This window comes from Diadema antillarum, unplaced genomic scaffold (genome assembly GCF_040938485.1).
Source record: "Diadema antillarum isolate AM-2024a unplaced genomic scaffold, OU_Dant_1.0 scf00000136, whole genome shotgun sequence".
Classification (NCBI taxonomy): domain Eukaryota; kingdom Metazoa; phylum Echinodermata; class Echinoidea; order Diadematoida; family Diadematidae; genus Diadema; species Diadema antillarum.
In genome coordinates this window covers 765,507-785,623 of record NW_027271025.1, presented here as the reverse complement: position 1 = coordinate 785,623, position 20,117 = coordinate 765,507, and the positions used below count along the sequence as shown (strand labels likewise).

At 39.4% G+C, this 20,117-nt stretch overlaps 1 protein-coding gene across 3 annotated transcripts in view; it reads right to left on the bottom strand.

Moving 5' to 3' along the window:
• Positions 1-1,813: 1,813 nt before the first annotated feature.
• LOC139721022 (transcriptional regulator Erg-like) overlaps positions 1,814-20,117 on the bottom strand; it is a 77,580-nt gene continuing 59,276 nt past the window's right edge. For 2 of the 3 annotated variants that reach the window (XM_071632351.1, XM_071632353.1), the window contains 4 exons: positions 17,980-18,075; positions 12,806-12,853; positions 11,756-11,815; positions 1,814-5,211 (listed from right to left, as the gene is read on the bottom strand). In XM_071632351.1, coding sequence (XP_071488452.1) covers positions 4,688-5,211; positions 11,756-11,815; positions 12,806-12,853; positions 17,980-18,075 — 728 coding nt within the window. In that variant the 3' untranslated portion in view covers positions 1,814-4,687. The remainder of the gene's footprint in view (positions 5,212-11,755; positions 11,816-12,805; positions 12,854-17,979; positions 18,076-20,117) is intronic. The other variant, XM_071632352.1, reaches the window with a different exon arrangement.

The window sequence follows — 20,117 nt, the reverse complement described above, 5'->3', positions numbered from 1 at the left end:
ACAGGATGGGGGAAGGTCCGGTGCTACAACTTTCCCTGCCATTGTTTGACGGGCTGTACTTCCCTGCGGGGTGTGAAAAATCCATTCGAAGAATTTTCCCAACTCTGTATAGCTGCCTATTGTTCCCCACTGATTTACCTCTGAATAGAGAGAGAGAGAGAGGCATCCAAGATTTTTTTTTTTTTTCATTAACCCTGCTCCTTCTTTCTCCGCCCGCAAGCTAGCGCATTTGCACGTGGTGACGCGTGCCGCGCTCTCGCGTGTACTCATACAGATCGTGTACACGTCACAGTTACCTGACGGGCTCGGGCACACGACTCGAGGAGACGGAAATGGACCTTTTCTCTTCATCAAGTTTGCAATTCAAGGCATCTCGTCATTTTCGCCCATAGCCTCGGGATTGCCGCCCTCTTCCATTATGCTCCTGGGAAATGAACCTCTCATGTTGTGCAGTGTTTATTCTGGGCAGAAACATAGCAATTTCCTCCTTAAAACCAACAAAAGCCACAAACATGCCGAATATTGTCATACGAAAGAGTCTGAAGATAGTTCGATGTCCGCTTGATTGTTTGTATAAGCGCGATGGAAATACGTGGACAAACCGACCCTCGACACATCACACATGGGGGCAAATGTCGTGCAGTGGCACAGTGTGAAAGGGACACCTATATGACTCCCTATATGCATTGTCCAGTGGTAACTAACATGCTAGCTTTTGGCTGTGATCTCGCAAACAACCAAAGGGGAAACAATTCGAATGACACCATAAGAAAATCTATTGTTTTGTTTTTTTTGTTTTGTTTTTTTTGTTTTTAGGGGAGGAGCGTGGAAGACCTACTTGTGTGATGTATGTAATAGTGGTGCAGACAAAGTAAATGCGAAGGCATAAACACAAATACTAATCCAGACTCCAACATGAACGCATGCACACACATACACATACACATACACACCCACACACATACACACATATTATACACACACGAAGGCATACAATGATCTTTCCTCTTTCTCTTCCTTTTACTTTTCTGTCTTGCTTTTCATTTTTTCTTATTTGTCCGTCTATCTCTGCTTTCTACTAATGTGACCTCTGTGTCTTCTTCAATTATCACTGTTTTTAATCTAAAGAAAATAAAGGAATATATTTTCCTTTAAAGTAACGGCATACACTGGAATGCTCTTCACACTGTCTATCGAAATGTCTTCTACATTTCGTATGTGTGAAAGCTACCATAGTACCTACTATAGGCCTCACACATTTACATAATATAATATGCAAACAAGTAGGCTGCCATAATTTACGATTCTTTGAAATATACTTGAATCAAATTGATTGAACATTGGTCGTTTTGAAATACAATTATGAACATAAAAATTGCTAAGAATATAGAGTTGCGTTCCAAGGTAAGCGACAGTCTTTTTGTGTACCATATCGTAATCTTATGTAATCACAGATTTGATGAATTCAGTGTTATTTAGAGGTCGTTATGTCTTATTGTTGTGTTTACAACGATGCCAGTCTTTCCCGCTCTGTGACCTTCCTGACACATTTCTGAAAGATATTACTGAGTTTGCGAAGGACATCATCATAAACTTGCTCATGTTTTCATAGCCATTTGTTACTGTTATAATTAACACCATACGTTTTCATTCTGTTTGATCTGTCTTCTCATTTGTTACGATGTTCGGCATATTTTGCTTCGAAGCCTCTTCCTCTCTCACATTAGATGTGTAGTGCAGTTATCATTCTGTCAAGGAAAATATTGGCAGTCAGATGTTAATAAATCAAAAACTGATCTTTATTTTCCTTGCTTTTGTACATGCGCAAAATACAAACTTTTATTACGTCAACGTCAGTAAAAACATATACATTATCAACATAAAATTCATTAAAAGTCATTTATAGTTTCAACTTTGTATTGCGCGGTATATTCTACATTTAAGTACATAATACTACTTGGATTTCTGGTCATAATATCATACATATAATCAATTGTGCACATATTGTTTATAAACATTCTTTTAGTTTATAAACACACTGAAATGTTGGCAAGATCGTTTCAGAATGTGAAAACGGATTTCCCTGCTCTCTTTCGATATTTGTGGACAAAATAAAACTCACCGCTTCACTGAAGGTGTGATATCTATCTTTTTTTTTAATAGAAGGAAGAGTAATCGGATCGACAAGAGAAAAGAATTAAGTAGAAGCTTGCTCTACATCATGAGTTGTGAAATAAACATCAGTAAAGATTTTTTTTTTATATAGTGTATACATTACACTGACAGGAGACTATCAAACAATCCCAACAAAGCTTGCACTGCACTACGCAAGTTCATCAAATATAAAATCAAGACTTGTAGATTGCAGCGAGAACAAAGTAAAATAGCAGAAGGAAAATTCCTGACCATAATTGCAAAGTAAAAAGAAAAGAAATGGAATGTGCGTCGAACATAAGTTATCACAAATGCTTTGAGCCTGCTTTTAAAACAGAAAATAAAATGATTTGCAACACTCTTTATTGCACGTTTTATAACCACCTTTAGAGTAGAGCACATTCAGAGCTAAAGGAAACTTGTGTTTTATCTCCGAGCACGCACCTTCGTATTGCTTAGAAACCACCAAACCTTGGCCTACGACTGATGGTGTCTTCAGTCAGGCATGGAGTTGGTGTTTTCACAGTCCACTGATAACTGAGCAAGATGAGATGCAATAAGCTGCATTATACACACTTAGATTGCAACACGTCTCTTGGCAAGCTTTAGACAGAGACAAGATTTACGACAAGCCTGTATACTATCCAAACCTACCCAAAAGCAAACAGAAAAAAAAAACAAATGTTTTCACAGTATCAAGCAATAAGCAAGTAATGGCATAAACCAAATATTGTGTTAAATGAATAGGACTATGTCCGAAGACAACCTCCTTTAAATTATTAGAACAAAACGAGGCGCTGCGAAACGGTTGTTACCTAAACATGCTGCAACTAACAGAATGAATTAAAGCTCGTGGTTTACAAATCACAAGCTTTGAAGCAAACTGAAAACACGGACATGAACATTAAATGCCAGTTAATGAATTGAGTTTGATCTCTGATACAAACTGCAAAATGACATTTGTCAAAATAAGGTAGACTGTGACATTACACACAAAACCCTTCTTCTCGGAACGTTCTCTTTACAGAGAATATTGCTGAACAGACTTTCATTTCCCAAATTGGCAGTGGATTCAAATAGAGGATAATTGTGTAGAGGGCGCTTTTAAGCTTTTTCAAGTACGGTAATTTATTCGTCAATTTGAAATGTTGACATCGATTAGATGGCACAGAGAAATGTTATTATCTTTTCAAAAAAGCTAATCCACGCTGCGAGCATAGAGCGGCTAACGTTTATGGGTTTGGAACAACACAGGAGAGTGGAATGTCTTCTTGAAGACAAGAAATACGTAAGAAAGTACGTAAGAAAATATAGGCAACGTTTGTAGTTAATTTATTGGGATCATTCTATGAGCAAAATATCGAAAACACTACTGAACATAAAAGATAAGATCTAGATCATATATCTGCTGCTGTATCATACCCGTACCAAAGAACGAAAGTCTGGAACAGTCAATGAAACGAACTGAAAAAGGAAAATAAATCGAAGTACTGACATTGCACTGTCTCAGTGGTCAATTGATATTGATGACTGTGAATTACTCTAAAAAAAGCAAAAATCTGATGACTGTTTGCTCATCAGGATTTGCCAATTCATTAATGGTTTACACGGTGGAACAAAAGCATAGTTCAGTCATGACGTGATAATGTGTCACTACACCGTCAGCAATGGTGTCCGTTTGTCTCATTGGAGTGCTGGAGGACATGCCTGTATTTTGACCGAAACAACTACGTATATAATACTGCGGATATAGAACGTATGGACATATCACCGTAATTGTCATGTGAGCTACAGGACTCAGTAAATATTTTATCTTCAGAGTAGTGGATCAAATTAGGAGACGATCCTAAAATAAGACATCAAGTAAATACATATACAAAATGAAATAACGATTTTTACAAAATCATAAAATGCAATTGCAAAGAGTCCTTGAGAAATAAGTTTCGTGTACATATTCAAACAAGAAAAACGAAAGACATCTTAAAACATGTAATATAGTTTCTGAGTATCATGCAGCTAACTAAGTCAATGGATGGGCTAAAACTAATTCACTTGATTCAAGCATTATATAAATCAACGATATATTCAGAATTTCTTTATTCCATGATAGATATCTTCTGCTATAATGAAATACGCCCTCTAGTGTTGACCCTGCTCTAGAGGAGCACTGCTGCACTGTCTAACAAAGGTCATTCACCCGGTGACGGTCCACGTCGATACAATTTCTTAGTATTTTGGATTTCTTTCAAGGCTACGATAAGGAGAGATTCACTGTCTTTAGCAATCCTCGCGTTGTAAGTCTTTGATGATCGATAGATGGCGATCGGATCACTCACCACTCGGTGCAGAGGTAATCACTGTGTCGATCTTTTCAGTTTCTTGTGTGTGTATTTTTTTTAATAAGATCGCGATCAATAGAGGATCATCATGTTTTGTCGGATTTCCCTTACACAATACAAAACAAGAGATGGCACTTCATAAAAAGAGTCTATGTTGTACAAGAGTTCGATGTGGGATCGAAGGACACTTAATGTTATCCGTAGTAAGTCCCTATGTGTGAAGACATGTGACCAGCATGGGGGTGTGTCACGTGGCCACTTGGGTAGATGTTGGCCGCACTCGGGGATGACCAGTAAGAACTGTGCGGGCTGAAGAGGCTAGCATTGGTTGACGGGATGGGTGTGCCCACGAAATTAAGCTTTGTTGGATGATGGTAGCCCTGGAGATACGATAGGTCCGACTGGTACCGATACATGCTTGGATCAGCCTGGACGGGTTGCATCGCCTGCGCCAACCCTGCGAAGTCGAACTTGTAGGCGTAGCGTTTACCGTGAACTTTGGTCATGATGTTCTTGTCATAGTAATATCTCAGCGCTCTGCTAAGTTTGTCGTAGTTCATGTTAGGCTTGCTCTTCCTCTCACCCCATCTCCGCGCCACTTCATCCGGGTCGGTCATCTTAAACTCGCCGTTCGTCCCTTCCCAAGTGATGCAGTTTGCATTGGAGCTGTCAGACAGGAGTTCCAATAGGAACTGCCACAGCTGGATCTGACCACTCCCTGGAGAGACAGAATGAAAGAAGATGAAGAAAGGGAAGGAGAGGAGGGGAAATAAAGCAGTGTGTTTCACGTGAGGATAAGTTTAGAAAGAGGATAAGAAAGGAAAAATCATAAAGAGTGAAGAATGAAAAGATGACGAGAAGGGACAAGTGGGAGAAAAGTGAGAGAATGAAAGAAAATCAGTTTAGTCATTTGGAGCACTGCATTTAGAATATAGTGATAATAGCAATCTATGGTATTTTCACAAGTCATTTATTATCTGTGTCTGTCATAATACTTTCCCTAGCAATTGGACGTCATTTTTTAGTCAAATGGAATTAAGTATTTCATCACCCCAGGAAGCGTCCTTCATTGGTATTTTGACAGATGTTAGGTTCGACAAACACACAAACTTTCCGAAGTAACTAATTCAATTTTTGTTGCAATTCTGAGTTTTACTTCTTCACGTGCACATTATTATTTTGTTCTTTTATACACTCTCGCACTGTCATGCGCCTCTCGCCCCGCGACTTGGGATGTGTACCGGATGCTAGCACGCAGGATACAGAAAGCCAAGACAAAGCTACTCTCTTAATAAGGAGAGTTAATGGAATAACGTCGATAATAAGGCTGCGTGGTCGCTATGACAGTTTTCCATTTCCATTCTATCCTCTCGGCGTCAAGATCATTCTACAAAGCCCGTTTTAAACTAAGACAGTGTGAATTCTATATCTTTGAGCTAGGAAAAAATTGAAGCTCAACCGTGCCGCGCTAGGAGCCGTGAAAAGACAAAAGGCTTTGAATTGCTCCTGAGGTCCCCCTTTAGCTGAAGCAGCTCGTAGGTAGATTTGCAAGGCTAGGCTTGTCATTGAAATAAACCTCAAGTCCTTGAAAAACTATTTTGCCTGCTTCGCCTTTGCGGCCTAAAAGAATCTTTCAAGCGACGATGTTGACGTTTTTTGAGTAGATGTACACACGGAAGAATTATTCACCACGGAACGTGATTCCTTTCGCTGCGACAATTTCTTGCACCCACCACCCCCCCCCCCCCTTCCTTCCAGGCTTGGAATCAAATGGACTGAGAAAAGCCGATTCAAGGAATTCAGTTGAATCAGTTGACCTTCCTCCCTCTTGGCAACTGCTCGCGCTACAACTCTGCACAAACTCTGGCCTGATTGTCGGCTCGTCGTCACTCGCAAGGCGTTATTAAATACCTGAGTTCATTCATAAGCATAATGCAGCTCTCTCATGACATTTCTGAATGATTTAAGGAAGCGTGATTTTGCTCGCATCCCCGTTTATTAACAGGATTGTTGAGACGTAGCGTGAATATGTTGGGATGTTGTGCTAAGCTGGAAGCAGCCATTGTCGGCGCTGCGTGCCCCGCAGCGCTCGATGGAAAGGAGTGGGCCTTGAGGAAGCACACAAGCGTGTTCTTAGGAGAGGGTATTCTCAGACGATCAGCCTGAATCATTCGCGATATTTGCAATGGCGCCAAAAATCAAGATCAACCAATATTTTGTTTTTTGCCCATTCCACTCCCCTACACAATCACTTACACACACGCATACTTACATGCTCGCTCCGTGTGTCTCTTTATTTTCTCGTGTCCAAAATATTTGTTTGTGAACATCTCAGTGGTATACCGTCCTTCGCGGACCAGAAACGAAGATTCTTTGCAATGCCAATGTCTGTGGTTTGTCCTGAGTTGGTTTATTATATCTCATCCTGCGTTAGAAAGGTGTCTCGCAAAGAATTTAAAGGGAACGTATGACACACACAAAAGGGAAATAATGCAATGCCTGTCCGAGTGTAGAAAATGAACTGAGATGATTTTATTATTCTTAAAGTAATGGGAATAGTAAAATACTTGACATTGACTGTGTTGATATTTAGATTGCGCTATCGCTTGTCAACCTATAGAATTAAAAATAATTCTAAATAACATAGAATAGCAAACTTTCGTACCACTTCTGCTAAGAAGTTCGTTGGATGCTGTATAGCTGTAGAAGTATGGACTTTTAAAAAAGATTTTGGTAATCAAAACCCGGCACTATCTATATTTGCTATGTAGGATGTAGAGAAGAGAGAGAATGGAAAGGCTTTGCTTCTCGAAGTCAGTGATTCCCTGCTTAGACAAGCACAGTCAGAGATGGAAACTGTTGTTGAGGTAAAGGATAGCAGTGAAGAAAGCCTGCCAAGAGAACGTACTCGTTTCTTGGGATTTTTCCCGCCGTACTGTTTCACTGATTCGGAAAGTCAATAAAATCTAACACGAGTCTTTTCTAGCGAGCCACCGTTCGTGGTCGTGTTGGCAATGATTTTCTGAGTCTCGAATAAGTACATAATGTGCTTGTGTGTGTGTATGTGTGTGTGTTTTCTCCCTATCTGTGGTATACACATAGCTGTTTCATGACGTGTAATCTCTTCATTATGTCGACAATTCTATCTCGATTCAGACACGATGAGTTGAAATCATCGGTATTTTACGCGGAAACCCCTTCCCTTCAAAATGTTAGAATCGGTTTGTTTGAAGAAAAAAAAAAACCCTTCAATTTGAGAAAATACATTCCGAGATACACAACAATATTGTGGTGCAAAAGTTTTGGGACCTTTGTAACATAACGTTCTCACATAACAGTGTTTCATGAAATGTAGATTAGATGTCTATTTGGGATTCAAGTTGCATCAGTACACCTAAAGTAATTCTTCTAATATAAAAGCAAGAAAGACCCAGAGCTGGGGCTTTTTAGAGCTTAATAAAATAGAATGTCGATTTTAGAAACGTATTGAAACCATTTTTATCAAAATAAAAATAAGTAATTTCGAGAATTTATTTCAACATTTATAAAGCTTCATGTTTATGTTGCGTCCGGTGATTCTTGGGAAATGCTTTATAAAGGTATAATCTGTAGTCTTATTTCCAAAGATTGCAGCTTGTTTGAAAATATTTGGTTCGCGGTGGACCTTCACTCGAAATATTGAAAGTCTTTAGTTCTTCCCTGAAATGAAAATGTCGACAAACACGTGGGCAAAATTTCGATCTTAGCTGAGTTCTGAGAGGACACGACAATGATTGGCACTCAGAAGATGCCGGATCTAATCTTGTGACAGAAAGTCGATGAGGCCGTTAGGAAAGCAAACTAATGACAACCGAAATCAGACGGCCCGAGTTTATTCACGCGCCAATAAAAGCTCATACTCATTAAAGAGCTAAACCACACCCGTCGAGTTTCTCCCATCAACCTCCACTGTCTGTCTCCTTCCGTCTCTCTCCTTCCTCCACCCACCCTCATGTTTTGTGTGTTTTTCCCTTCTGGTCGACCAAAAGCTGAAATCATGCCAGCCACTAGATTCATTTTTATACTATCTTTAAGGTTTGAGATCACTAAATACGTTGACACTCTTTGTCTTATCTGGGTTTAAGTTCGCTGCAATATATCGCTGAATTGAACACTTTTTTTTCAGTAACGCTCCTGGAATATCCTCTGTGTCATTATGGTTTGTGTGTGTTTCTGGCATTTTTTTCAGTTTAAGCCGAGATTTTGATAGTTGATTTCTTTTTTATATATTCATATTTCCAGTGGAAGATTCAGTTAAGCCCTGATGTAGATAAGTTATGGTTTACAGAGTTTGATTGTTGATACAGTATTTTGTTTAGGCTTATAGTCTATACCTGTCACTACTTGACCTGATCACTGATGCTTTTTATATCACTTCGCGAGGTGCTCCTTTTTCCCCTCATCATGGCCGCTCTAGTATTCCAGTTGATGTATCCTTGTTGTTATTCGGTCTTGATTCAACATAATTCAGGATATTCAACTGCCTCCTTTAATTAATCGAGCGTTCCAATTAAATTCTTCGTATCTGACTCCTTTTTTCTGAAATTATCAACGCGATTTGTATAATTCTGTTTTAATGATATGAATAGAGATTTTAATGTCTATTTCCGTCTTCTCGCCCTGTCTGCAAGACGAAAACCTGTTGCATCTCCTATCGTTGTCCACAGTGCGACTCAGCTGCCAGCCATCGGGTGATCGACGGTAAATTCAGCTGCACGATTAGGACGGCTGGCTATTTGGTCAGCCACATCTGCTTAAACACGTCTGATTACTATGCTTTCCGCTAGCTTCCTCTCCCTGTCTTCCCGCGCGCTTTCAACGCCAGCAGTCATTGCGCATGCGCGATACAGTCGCCGGCTGTGGCCGCCGATGAAGTTTTATCCTTTCTCTTTTCTGTTTAATAAGTGAATGGTGACGTCATCATGATATCGCTTCTACAACTCTGCCGCACTGGCAGTATACTAGTAGTGGATAATCAAACAACCCGATTCACCTTCTTTTATAAACGAGTATACGCTTGTGCATTTGGCATTGTGGTATCCTCGCACATCGTCATTTTGTCAATTACACCCTACCATCGGCATGCTCGTTTTGATAAACATATTATTTGCTATTCTTTTATTTACTGTTTTAACCATACATTAGTTTTCAGCACATAGTAAGAAGGAGAAAAAAGTTTGATGAGCATAAGGTGAGATCCCCTTTTTTGTTTGTAAACAGCCTCCAGCTATTTATTGACCACTTTATAACTTTTCTTCTGATTAACGTCATGCACAGCACAAAGCTAGTTTTCTACTTTTTACCATGATTTTCTGAACAAAAAAAAAATGCAATGTTTTTTCATTAAGAAGACTGACATGCAGCAGGATCATGCAATCCATGATACGAATCAACCATTCTTCTTAAAGTTATACTCCGCCCTACCAAGTATTTCAGTGAATCGTGTCACAAAATGCTTTCAGACTGCAAAAGATTCCCCACTTAACACCGTCTGACAAACACAGTTATAAATAGACCAGTAAGGCGAGAGAGCTAAATAAGATAACAATATCAATGTACATAGATAATATCAAAGATCATATATTCGCTATATAACGTGCTTGTGAAGTATTTTCTGAAAATAGAACTTGGAGATGACGTCACAATCTGGGTTACGTCACTGGTGTGTTTACCGCCTTGTGCTGAGATTTCGCGCAAAACTAACAGGAAAGAGGGAAGGGAAGTATAGCTGCCATGTAGCACTCGTGTGGTAACAGCAAAACCGCCGTGAAAGAGCCGAAAACAATCTTCCTCCGCGTCGAGCTCGAGTAATACGCGCTCGAATCTGACCCTCTCTGTATAATTAGAAAGCAATGAGAGATAATGTGGAGTCGGTGTAAAGCCAGTACAGCCTCAAGGTATCGACATCGACAAATCTGCATCTTCTTTCTCCGGGACGACAAACTCCAGAGTGAAGAGGCTCCTCGAAGGCCTCTTTGCCGCGGAACTGGATCGGCCTCTCCATCCAGAAAAACCCTACACAGAACTTTGTGCGCTCCAGTCGCTGCCCTACACCCAAAGTGATTTCTGCCTTTTTCTCTCTTCTTATCCTCAAGTCCTCCCCTTTTTTCTTTCTGCCCATGTTTTCTGATATCCAGCGAACTCGGCCGAATTGTCTTCTACGCTTACCGGAGATAGGCTTGTATTGCCGCCTCAGGCTACGGGGCTGCGCTGGCTGGGGACGAGAGAGCGCTGGCGGGTCGCGAGCGCATCTCTTACGCGTCACGCACCGATGCCATAAGTAGCTGAATGATCTACGGAGTGGTAACTTGAGACACGCGGGGAACTTTCCCGACGATAGCAGGGAGACGCGGCGACGCCGGATCGGCCGCCACGCTCTCGGGAAATTGAAGGGGTGAAAAGTCGAAAAGCCAAGAAAGACCGAGACAGAGAAGGATCGGATTTTCCCATTCTCATTTTTATTTCCAGCTTAATATCTACAGACTTTCATGGGCGAAGAAATCTATAGCCATTCATTGTTCAATTTACTAAGTGCAAATGACGACGCAAAATCTTACCCAGTCCTTCTCCCTCAAAGAAAGAGATGAAAATAGAACTTTATGCATTTTTGTTCTTCATACCAAACGCACGCGCATAAAAAAGACGAAAACTATTAAACCTAGTATCTCTGACATCGTGTAATGGACAATAAGAAAAAAAAAAACACAAATCAGCCCTCATCCTGAGATGACAAAACGACTTCAAAATCTTTTCCCCTCGTTTGTCTTTATTTCCTTCTTCAAACAGTGTAGGCCTAATACTAAAATGACAGCATTGCCTCGATGTTTTACAATTTTCCACCAGGATGCGAAACATTCCTTACAACACATTGCTGTGTTGCGTATTGGTAAAATGAGAACCGTCACTTAGCAGGCATTTTGGACTGACAGGACACATGCAAGACATAGCATGGGACAATGCACAAACCATGCACTCAAACAATCTTCGGGCATTTATCTGTTCTTCATTTCTAAATTCATATGCTTCGAGCAAGAACTGAACATTGATTAAATTCCAATACTCCATGCAAACTCATCTTATGAATGCTTTCTATCAATTATTACGGTATATCAGGTGCACCAATGCAGCCGGGCTCAAGTCAAAATCAACGACAAAACAAAACTAGCACAAGGCAGATGCTTAATTCTCTGGATCATAAGGATAGAATTGGAATGAGGTCGTACCTTTGTTATGCCTCAGTGCTAATATCACGGATTGCAGGTTTTGCCAATCACTGGGAATAACTGGCGAGAAAATGACAACAGAGAGGTACCAATGTGAGAAATCTGTTGCAAATCGATGGAGTAAGGAAAACCAAAATAATTTCGCAAGCTTCGGAAAAATAAAATCATGAAAGGATGAAAATGAACGAGGAATGATTTCATGGAATGATTTGCAAACATTATCTTTACCGTGATATGTAAAGTACATAACATGAGGTTGCATGGGTAAATGCACTGAAATGGTATTTTCTTCCGCGTATAATATTAGGACATAATAATCATACCCGTTATATAGCATGGTCAATATCGATTGTTAGTTTAGAGAGAGTTCAAATGAAATGCTCGAAAGCGAAACCCAATAGCTAACTTTATTTCGGTGATACATTTATGTTTTCTGTTAAAGTTACATGAGTGGTGTTTGCTAGTATTTTAAATGGAAAGTGTAACGCAGGGCGGAATGGAGAAGTAGACCTATTCTCATGGCATCGCGCTGGGTGAAGGAAGGGGAGAAATGGATGCGAAAGCGATGTGCGATGGTAGCATAAAGAAACGCGAATAGAGCCAGACACACAACAAGAGTAGCTAACCAACATCACAACATGTTTGAACTACTGTATTCAGTTGAACCTAACAAACAATATGCATAAAGTGTGGTTCTGTCAAATGATTTACTTATCTTGTCATCGTGGACTACGCAGGAACATTGTTAGTGGAATATTTTGACAATGAGTAGTTTAAAGCGTACGTCCAGCATGACTCTTCCTAAATGGGGGCCGCCATTTTTCTTTAATTTTGACCTTAAACGGAAACAACTGAAACTTTAAGATGTTAGAATCATGCAATATGTGTCTAAAAGAAACAGGATGATTATATATTTTCTACTCGGTTCTTCTCATGAATTAACTACTAAAACTATGACACATCCATATAATACGATACATCTATTGCGATTGTTGGAAAAGAGAAAAATCATGGTGTTGGAAAAAAAAAGTGTTTGAATTGATAACTTACCAGGATTTGCTAGGGTCCTACTCGTAGCACCGAAGACTTGGTAGGGATCTGGGTTAGGATGTGAGAGAAAAGAACAGTGTGGATTTATGACAGACACCATGTTGAGAGCGACTCTTAGACATCTGCAGCAAACCTAGCAACAACTTCGCTATTACCCGTCCGGCGGCTCAGTGAAAATGAATACCGAATGACTGTACTGGCGGATGCTGCGTTCTAATACAATGTCGGGGTGGATACCACCCGTGTGTACTGCGAAGTCCGACTTAATGTCATCTTGGAAAAGCGTCGGTTCGCCATTTAGGACTCGCCCTTTGATCGGAATGCCGCTCAATGATGGTTATTAATCGGGAATTGATGCAAAGATATTACTCCGTGGTACCCTTAAATGATGCTCAGAGGGGTAGAATGTGTTCCAAAACAAGACATAATTTCACGGTGTCTGCAGCGCCCACACTGTATATTGGTACAAACTGATTCACTAACAGAGCGAGCCTGAATGTCACAGGAGGGAAGGGGTATGGATTTTCAATCAAATAATGAAAACATTGGGGTTTTTTTTCTATGTATTCATTGTGATGCTTTCATTTTCATATAGTAATATTTGAATTACCCGTTTTACCTGTCGCTTTCCTATAAAGTTTGATCTATTTCATTTCAACTATTCTGCCAATAAATTTACTTCCCGTTTTTGCGCATTTCCAATAATCACACAAGAATTCAAATCTACGCAGAGCTTCAATATTTTACCTGAATTTGTAAGGCTAATTAAAAAGAAAATGATCGAATGTAGGGAGCAAGAAAGGCCCTAATATTGCTAATTTACTAAAAACACTATGGGGGAACTGTTATTCATTGACAATGTCAAACTGCATGAAAATGCCGCTCGTTTGGGAATTACTCTCGGAGACGGAGTAGAGATCTGTACTATAAATCATCGTGTTTCGTTATTTTCTCTGTGCTTTGATCATTAACATGCTATGTTCCCATTTCGAATAGATTTTCTTAATGAGGACATTAACAATTTCTGATGATGCCTTGTGCATGAAAGGGAAACTGTAGAAATGGATCGAAATGGAAAATCTCATGGCATCTAATACAAACTATATAATGCTTTTGCAGCCTTCACTTTCAACTTTTGCATTTTGCGCTAAAACATATCCTCAATTAAGCTTTTAAATCTGAGTTGATGACTGTGATGAAATAAATTTATCATGAAAGTCCTGCTAAAAAATGTACTCGTTTCGATGCGGTATTTAATGTTGTTAACCATAATTATCCTTGCTTCTTCACTCCCTGAGAATATTGTATGATTACTCCAGACTTTGCATATATCTGTTGTACTTATGAAAAGTTAAAAACGACAGAAAATGTTAGTTTTTCTGCTATTTCATGCTAGATTGCATTTGTAAAGAAAGTATGATATCGTTTTGAGACATTTTTTTTTGTCCGTCCCCGTCTTATTGTGTATCGATTTTGTCGACCCGGATCTGTAGGCCAGAGCTGCGGGTCGGACTCGGGAGTGTTGTTCTTGTTGAAATGGTTTGACGGCAGCCCGGTGAAACAGCGCTCGCTGATTGGTCCGCGCCGGCTGGAAAGCCAAACGCGAATAAGCCATGGTTGCCTAATAAATATGGACTAGGGCTAATTATTGTGCGCGTGTGGAAAAGCCGGGGACAATTTAGCGCTAGACAATACGGTGGTCATAAATAGGCAAAGATTGTGATCTCGCTCAAAGGGCTAAGCGAGTGTTCTTTCCCCTCTATTCTGGCTCTCCCTCCCTCTTTTCCTTCCCTCTCTCTCTTTCGCGCTCTCTCCCTTAATCGCTTGAACAAACGCGAGAGATAATTCTCGCTGACATCGGAAAAAAGATTTAGTTATCGATCGTGAGCCAGGAAAGCGCCTTTTTACAGCAGCGACTCCACAGTGTACAGATACCCCACTGTTTTCTCTCCTCTCCATACCACATCTTGAAGGTGAAAGGGGAAAGAAAACCTTAATACGATTACAAATCCTGTTGGCTACGATGCCATCTAGGCCTCTTGTGCTTGTTATTTGGTTCATTTCCCAGGCAGGTGTTTTAGTGAATAGTGAAAGCAGGGAGATGGCGTCGAGACGAAAGAAAATAACAGCGACCCGGCATTTCAGTACGAGATCCATGCATACCCGTGAGCAGTGACGCCTAAACAACGATCTTGACAGCTTCCTTATCATATCGTGCAACATCCAAAAAACTTGGTGCATTCTCTCTCTCTCTCATTCTCTCTCTCCCTCTCTCTCTCTCCCCTCTCTATCTCTCCCTCTATCTCTTTCACTGTGATAGCCAACGTACGGCCCCCTTGAAACTTAACAAGGTATTACCGTGTCAGTTTTGATTTGAAATCTTGACACCATCGCTTCTCAGTGATATAAGACTATACCTATCATATGGCAATCTTTGATATCTTATCAATATCTGCTGAAGTTTGGTGAAAAGAAATAATTTGATTCCTCCATAATCAATGTCTGCATAGGCTGTATGAAAACTGAAAATGTCATTCTGACGTCACTTTGAACCCAAAAGAATACATGTGAAATGTTACTTTTGAGCTTGTAAGTTACTTTTAAGCTTGTAAATTGCTTTAAGATAAACACATCGTACATCCAATTAATAGAGATGATCGCAGTTTGGTAAAGAGCATTACTATTTACTTGAAATGATTGTCGCCTTATAATCCTGCATTTAACCTTCCCAATGAACGAAATGCAAGTACATTGAAATTTTTAATGAAGCACTAGTCATGTTAATAGTATATCGTAATGATAAAAAAGATAAACTAGCCGTAAAACTTGCAACTCTTCTTTTAAAGGTTTGATACCAGCCGTTAATACAGTTGATAAGCGACTAATTGTCATGAATATTATACATGTTATACACAAGTTGATAAAATTTCCATTTTAACAACGTATGCACCTCATGGCAGTTGGCTGTGCTTTCACATTTTGCTGCTGTTTACCCTTTTTGTACTTTTGCCGAAATCATTCACTTGATATACACACATTATAACCAATGAACGTGCCTTTTAGCTCAAGTTACGAAGGTTCATAATTCAACCAGTCATTAAAAAAACAACTTATAAACACGTATATCTCACAGGTTCATTCAAAAAGAATAGTTATCTTCTAATGGAAGGTCTTTGGGGAAAAGTTGCGTAATTCGCCCTGAAATCACTCTGTGAAGTGCAGGATACCAAGACACGCACTCGTGTAAAAGTAGTTCTTTTCAAATAATCATTTACTCTTCAGACACCCATGTCAAGTAGGAATTTTGGAACGTGCCATCCAAGACGATTTAACTGTATTGCTATGTACTTGTGATTTGCTGTCACGATCTAGAAGGGTCAACCTCGGTTCGAGTGCGGCAGTATTCTACGTCTTAAAGACCACAAGGAGCATGCAGTTTTGAAAGACAATGAGAACCGCTCTCCAACTTGCACTCATAACATTACTCATCTCGTTTGCAAACATGTTCGTGTCATGATACAGGATCTGACTCTTTTTATCCTGCGAGAGAATAATACTACATCATCGAACATTAAGCCATCATCATCATTTCACCACCATGTCGCCACTCATTAGATCTCTCCCTCATAAAGTGTGATGGTGTTGAGGTCGCTTCCGAGTCAATGCTATTTTCATCCCATCCGGACCGGGCAGGGATGCCTCTCGAGCGAACAAAAGCGAACAGTCAGTAACCACCTGCACACAATGCGACGGGTTTGACTTTAATTAAAGCGCATTTCCGAATAATTAAGAGCATACAACCGCCTTGTACATTGTCGGGTCAGTCTAGCTCGCATTTTATAACGAGACTCGCAATTAAACCCGGTGTGTCTGCATTGATCTCTCCTCTCAAATGCAGTCGGTGTACTGCACATTGGGATCAGCGCAGATTTTCGGATATAGCAAGTGATGAAAACGGATTGAAGCTGTAATGATACTTGACGGTTGGTCAGTACCTCTTTCCAATCGTGCTGATCAAAGAGTTTGTGGTAAAACATTTTACTCCTATCAGTGAAATATGATGACATTATTTGCATATGATGTCTTGCCTCCTATGATGAATCTAAATACCTGTACAAAATTGTGAGGGAAAAGAGCCTTCAAATAGAGGATTTTGACATGCCTTTTAAAACATTACCGCTTCTGATTGAATTTAAGGATTTTTTTCAGATATTCAGATTGAAAAAAAACCTGACATCTTAGATCATGATGGTCCATTGCTGAAAATTATTAGATTTGATGTGGATTAACTTGAGTAGAAATTACCGTATGCATCTAATAAAGACAACATTATCATAAAGATCGATAAAACAGAGAAACATGTGTTTAATACGTAATCAAGACTTAGTGGTTCATTAAAATAACTCTTCTATTTCTTTTTTCTTCTCCTTCATACAATCCGTGACGAGCTATTTTCACAAACTTTACATCCCCAATTGATAACGATAGCAAGTAACTTACATCCCGTCTACAAAGCGTGTTTTCTACGTACAAACTCAAACAGAAGTGGGGGGGGGGGGGGCATTCCAACGCCCAGTCCACCTTGCCTCTGAATATTCTTTTCCTTGTTTGACATGCGTGATAATGTGAGTGTTTAAGCCTTGTATTGTGTCTACCGGAAATAACGACATCTTCATGAATCGATGAATTCAAAAGGCGGAAAAACATGAACACTGTATCAATCTCTGGCCAATCAGGTCTCTGAGATTACACTCAGTGGGAGGTCATTGGTCAGGTTGAATATGACATGTAAAGGAGAGTTAGGCATAAGAGAAGAAAGGATTGTAATCAATCACTTAAGTTGTGACGATTTCACACAAAGTAGTCAGGATCTGTCATTACCTAGTATTCCGTAATCTAACCATCTAATCATATTTTTGTTTGTTAGAAAACGACCTAATCGTTCATTCAAAATAAGTAAAGAATGTTTTTTATTGTCATTCGGTCGTCATTCGACTGGCTGTTCCTAAATGGGCCAAGAAATATAATGAACCTTAAATGACTAATTCTTTTAAATCTAAGTCCGTCGTAATATGTGAGAATTATTCATGTCAAACTAGTCATGCATAAGGTGAGAACTAAATGGATGAAAAGAAGAGAGCACGGGGAAAGCAGTTGGTAAAGGTGCAGCTTACCGAATTCACTGGGTCCGTATGGTGTTCTTCCCGAAGATCGTATTTGCGAGGAGTCAATACCCGGCTTGGGTAATGTGGGAGACGTTTGTGTAAAACCTGCGACACGTAAAACAGTATTATTAGAAGAGGCATGACGTCATCATGACGCGTTAAGCAAGAATCATGCAAAATAGATGAATTAGCATATGTCTACATATCAAGAACTTGCTTCCGAAAGGCGCTAAATCCATCATTTTGTATGAGCCTGCGTGTTATCTTGATTTTGAAAATTTACATTTTTATATTTATGTAATACTGTGTATGTATATTTTTCATTTTCGTAAAATCATTTGTAATTCAGCCTCTGGCTGCGATCAGTGATTTGTTGAATAAAGATACCATTAATGATAAAAAAAAAAACATTTTTCAATGGATTTAGCGCCTTTTGGTTGCAAGCTCTTCATATATATATTATATATATATTATATATATATATACATGTATATATATATATCAATGTATTTGTACATATACACAGACACAAACAAACAAACAAACACACACACACACACATATATATAGATAAACATACAATTATGGAGTGCGCGCGCGCCGCGTGTGTGTGTGTGTAACTTACATGATGACGGAACAAATGAGACAATATTCAACATTTCTGAAAAATGATCTATGTTTTTGCAAATACAGACTTTGTTGTCAAATATTCAGTTCACTTTTTAAATACAGACATCGTCATATTTGACAAGTCATATTCATCGAGAAAGAACTATAAATAAGAATGGTGCAATTTGCTCTACGTATTCTATAACTACTAACTACACGTATTGAAAGAAACATTTTTGTCTGATCTACGGTAGATGTAGAAACAGTCTATCTTAATATTGCAATACGTACTCAATAATCAAGTTTAACGTGCAAAAGATACTTCAAATCTTTACATAAACAAGCAAATACACACACACACACAAACATATATATATATATATATATATATATATATATATATATATATATATTGTGTGTGTGTGTGAGTGCGTATATACATTCATACATACATAATATGTGTAATATGTAATACACGTGAGTGTATGTGAATATTTATATTGGTGTGCCTCGTTGTTGTTTTTTATATGTCAGTTGTTTGTCCCTTGGTCAATTTAATAGACGTGAAATTTACAATCAACATCTAAAACCAACAAACGTAGCTGCCATTATATGGAGGAGAGATATTACGTTGAGTCAGGAGTCATTTTGTGTCTCCTCATCCTTCTTCTTTTTTTCTCATGCTACCACTATTCAACCTCTCTGAAGAGATTCCAGAGTATAAGAGACTACAGACGTGAACAATTCTTGTCTCGACAGTATGAAATATCTCTCTTGCTCCCTCCCGACAGTCTCAATTTTCGGACAGGCAGAAAAAAACAACGGAAAAACTTTACTTTTTTGGCCAATAAATGAATGTTGAAACGGGTATTTATTCCTATTCGTGTTTTTGTATTTCATTTTATGTCTGAGATGATTGAAAACACGGCACCATATAACAACGCTTTGCTTGTATCAAAAAAGAGATAAATTTGAAAGAGTCGTTTCTTTCTTCAGAAAAAGGAAACACTGTAGGAGTGTTCGTGAGCTACAGAGACAAAAGAATGTCTCAATTAGGTGCTTAGATTTAGTTTATAAGACTCATGAATTCCCCGAGGCGCACGGCATGTTTGTTAACAAAAAGCAATATTGGTGATGCTTCGCTACTTCAGCTCGACTTTGTAGAATACGGAGTAACGGTGCGAGAGACTGCTTATTGCGGCGTCAAATCGCTGCCAATTCCCCAGCGCCGCTGGAGTTGAATGATGAGTTGTATCGGATTGAAAGGTACTGCTTAGGCTTATTGTGAAGCGCGGCATTCGTTGCCAGAAAGGCAAAAACCCACACTCCCACATTGGGCCAAATATGCGTCAGGGGCAAGAGCGTGGCAAAATGGCAGTTGGTTTTTGTCAGGAAGCACCGAATACCCTCGGGAATGCGCGGGAACGATGTTAACCCCAGTCCGCTAAACGCAGCAGCGAAGTGTAAATACACGACCTAATAAAGGCAGTGATTTAATCAAGGCAACATTATACTAGTCCGAACAGCCGAGCCCGTCC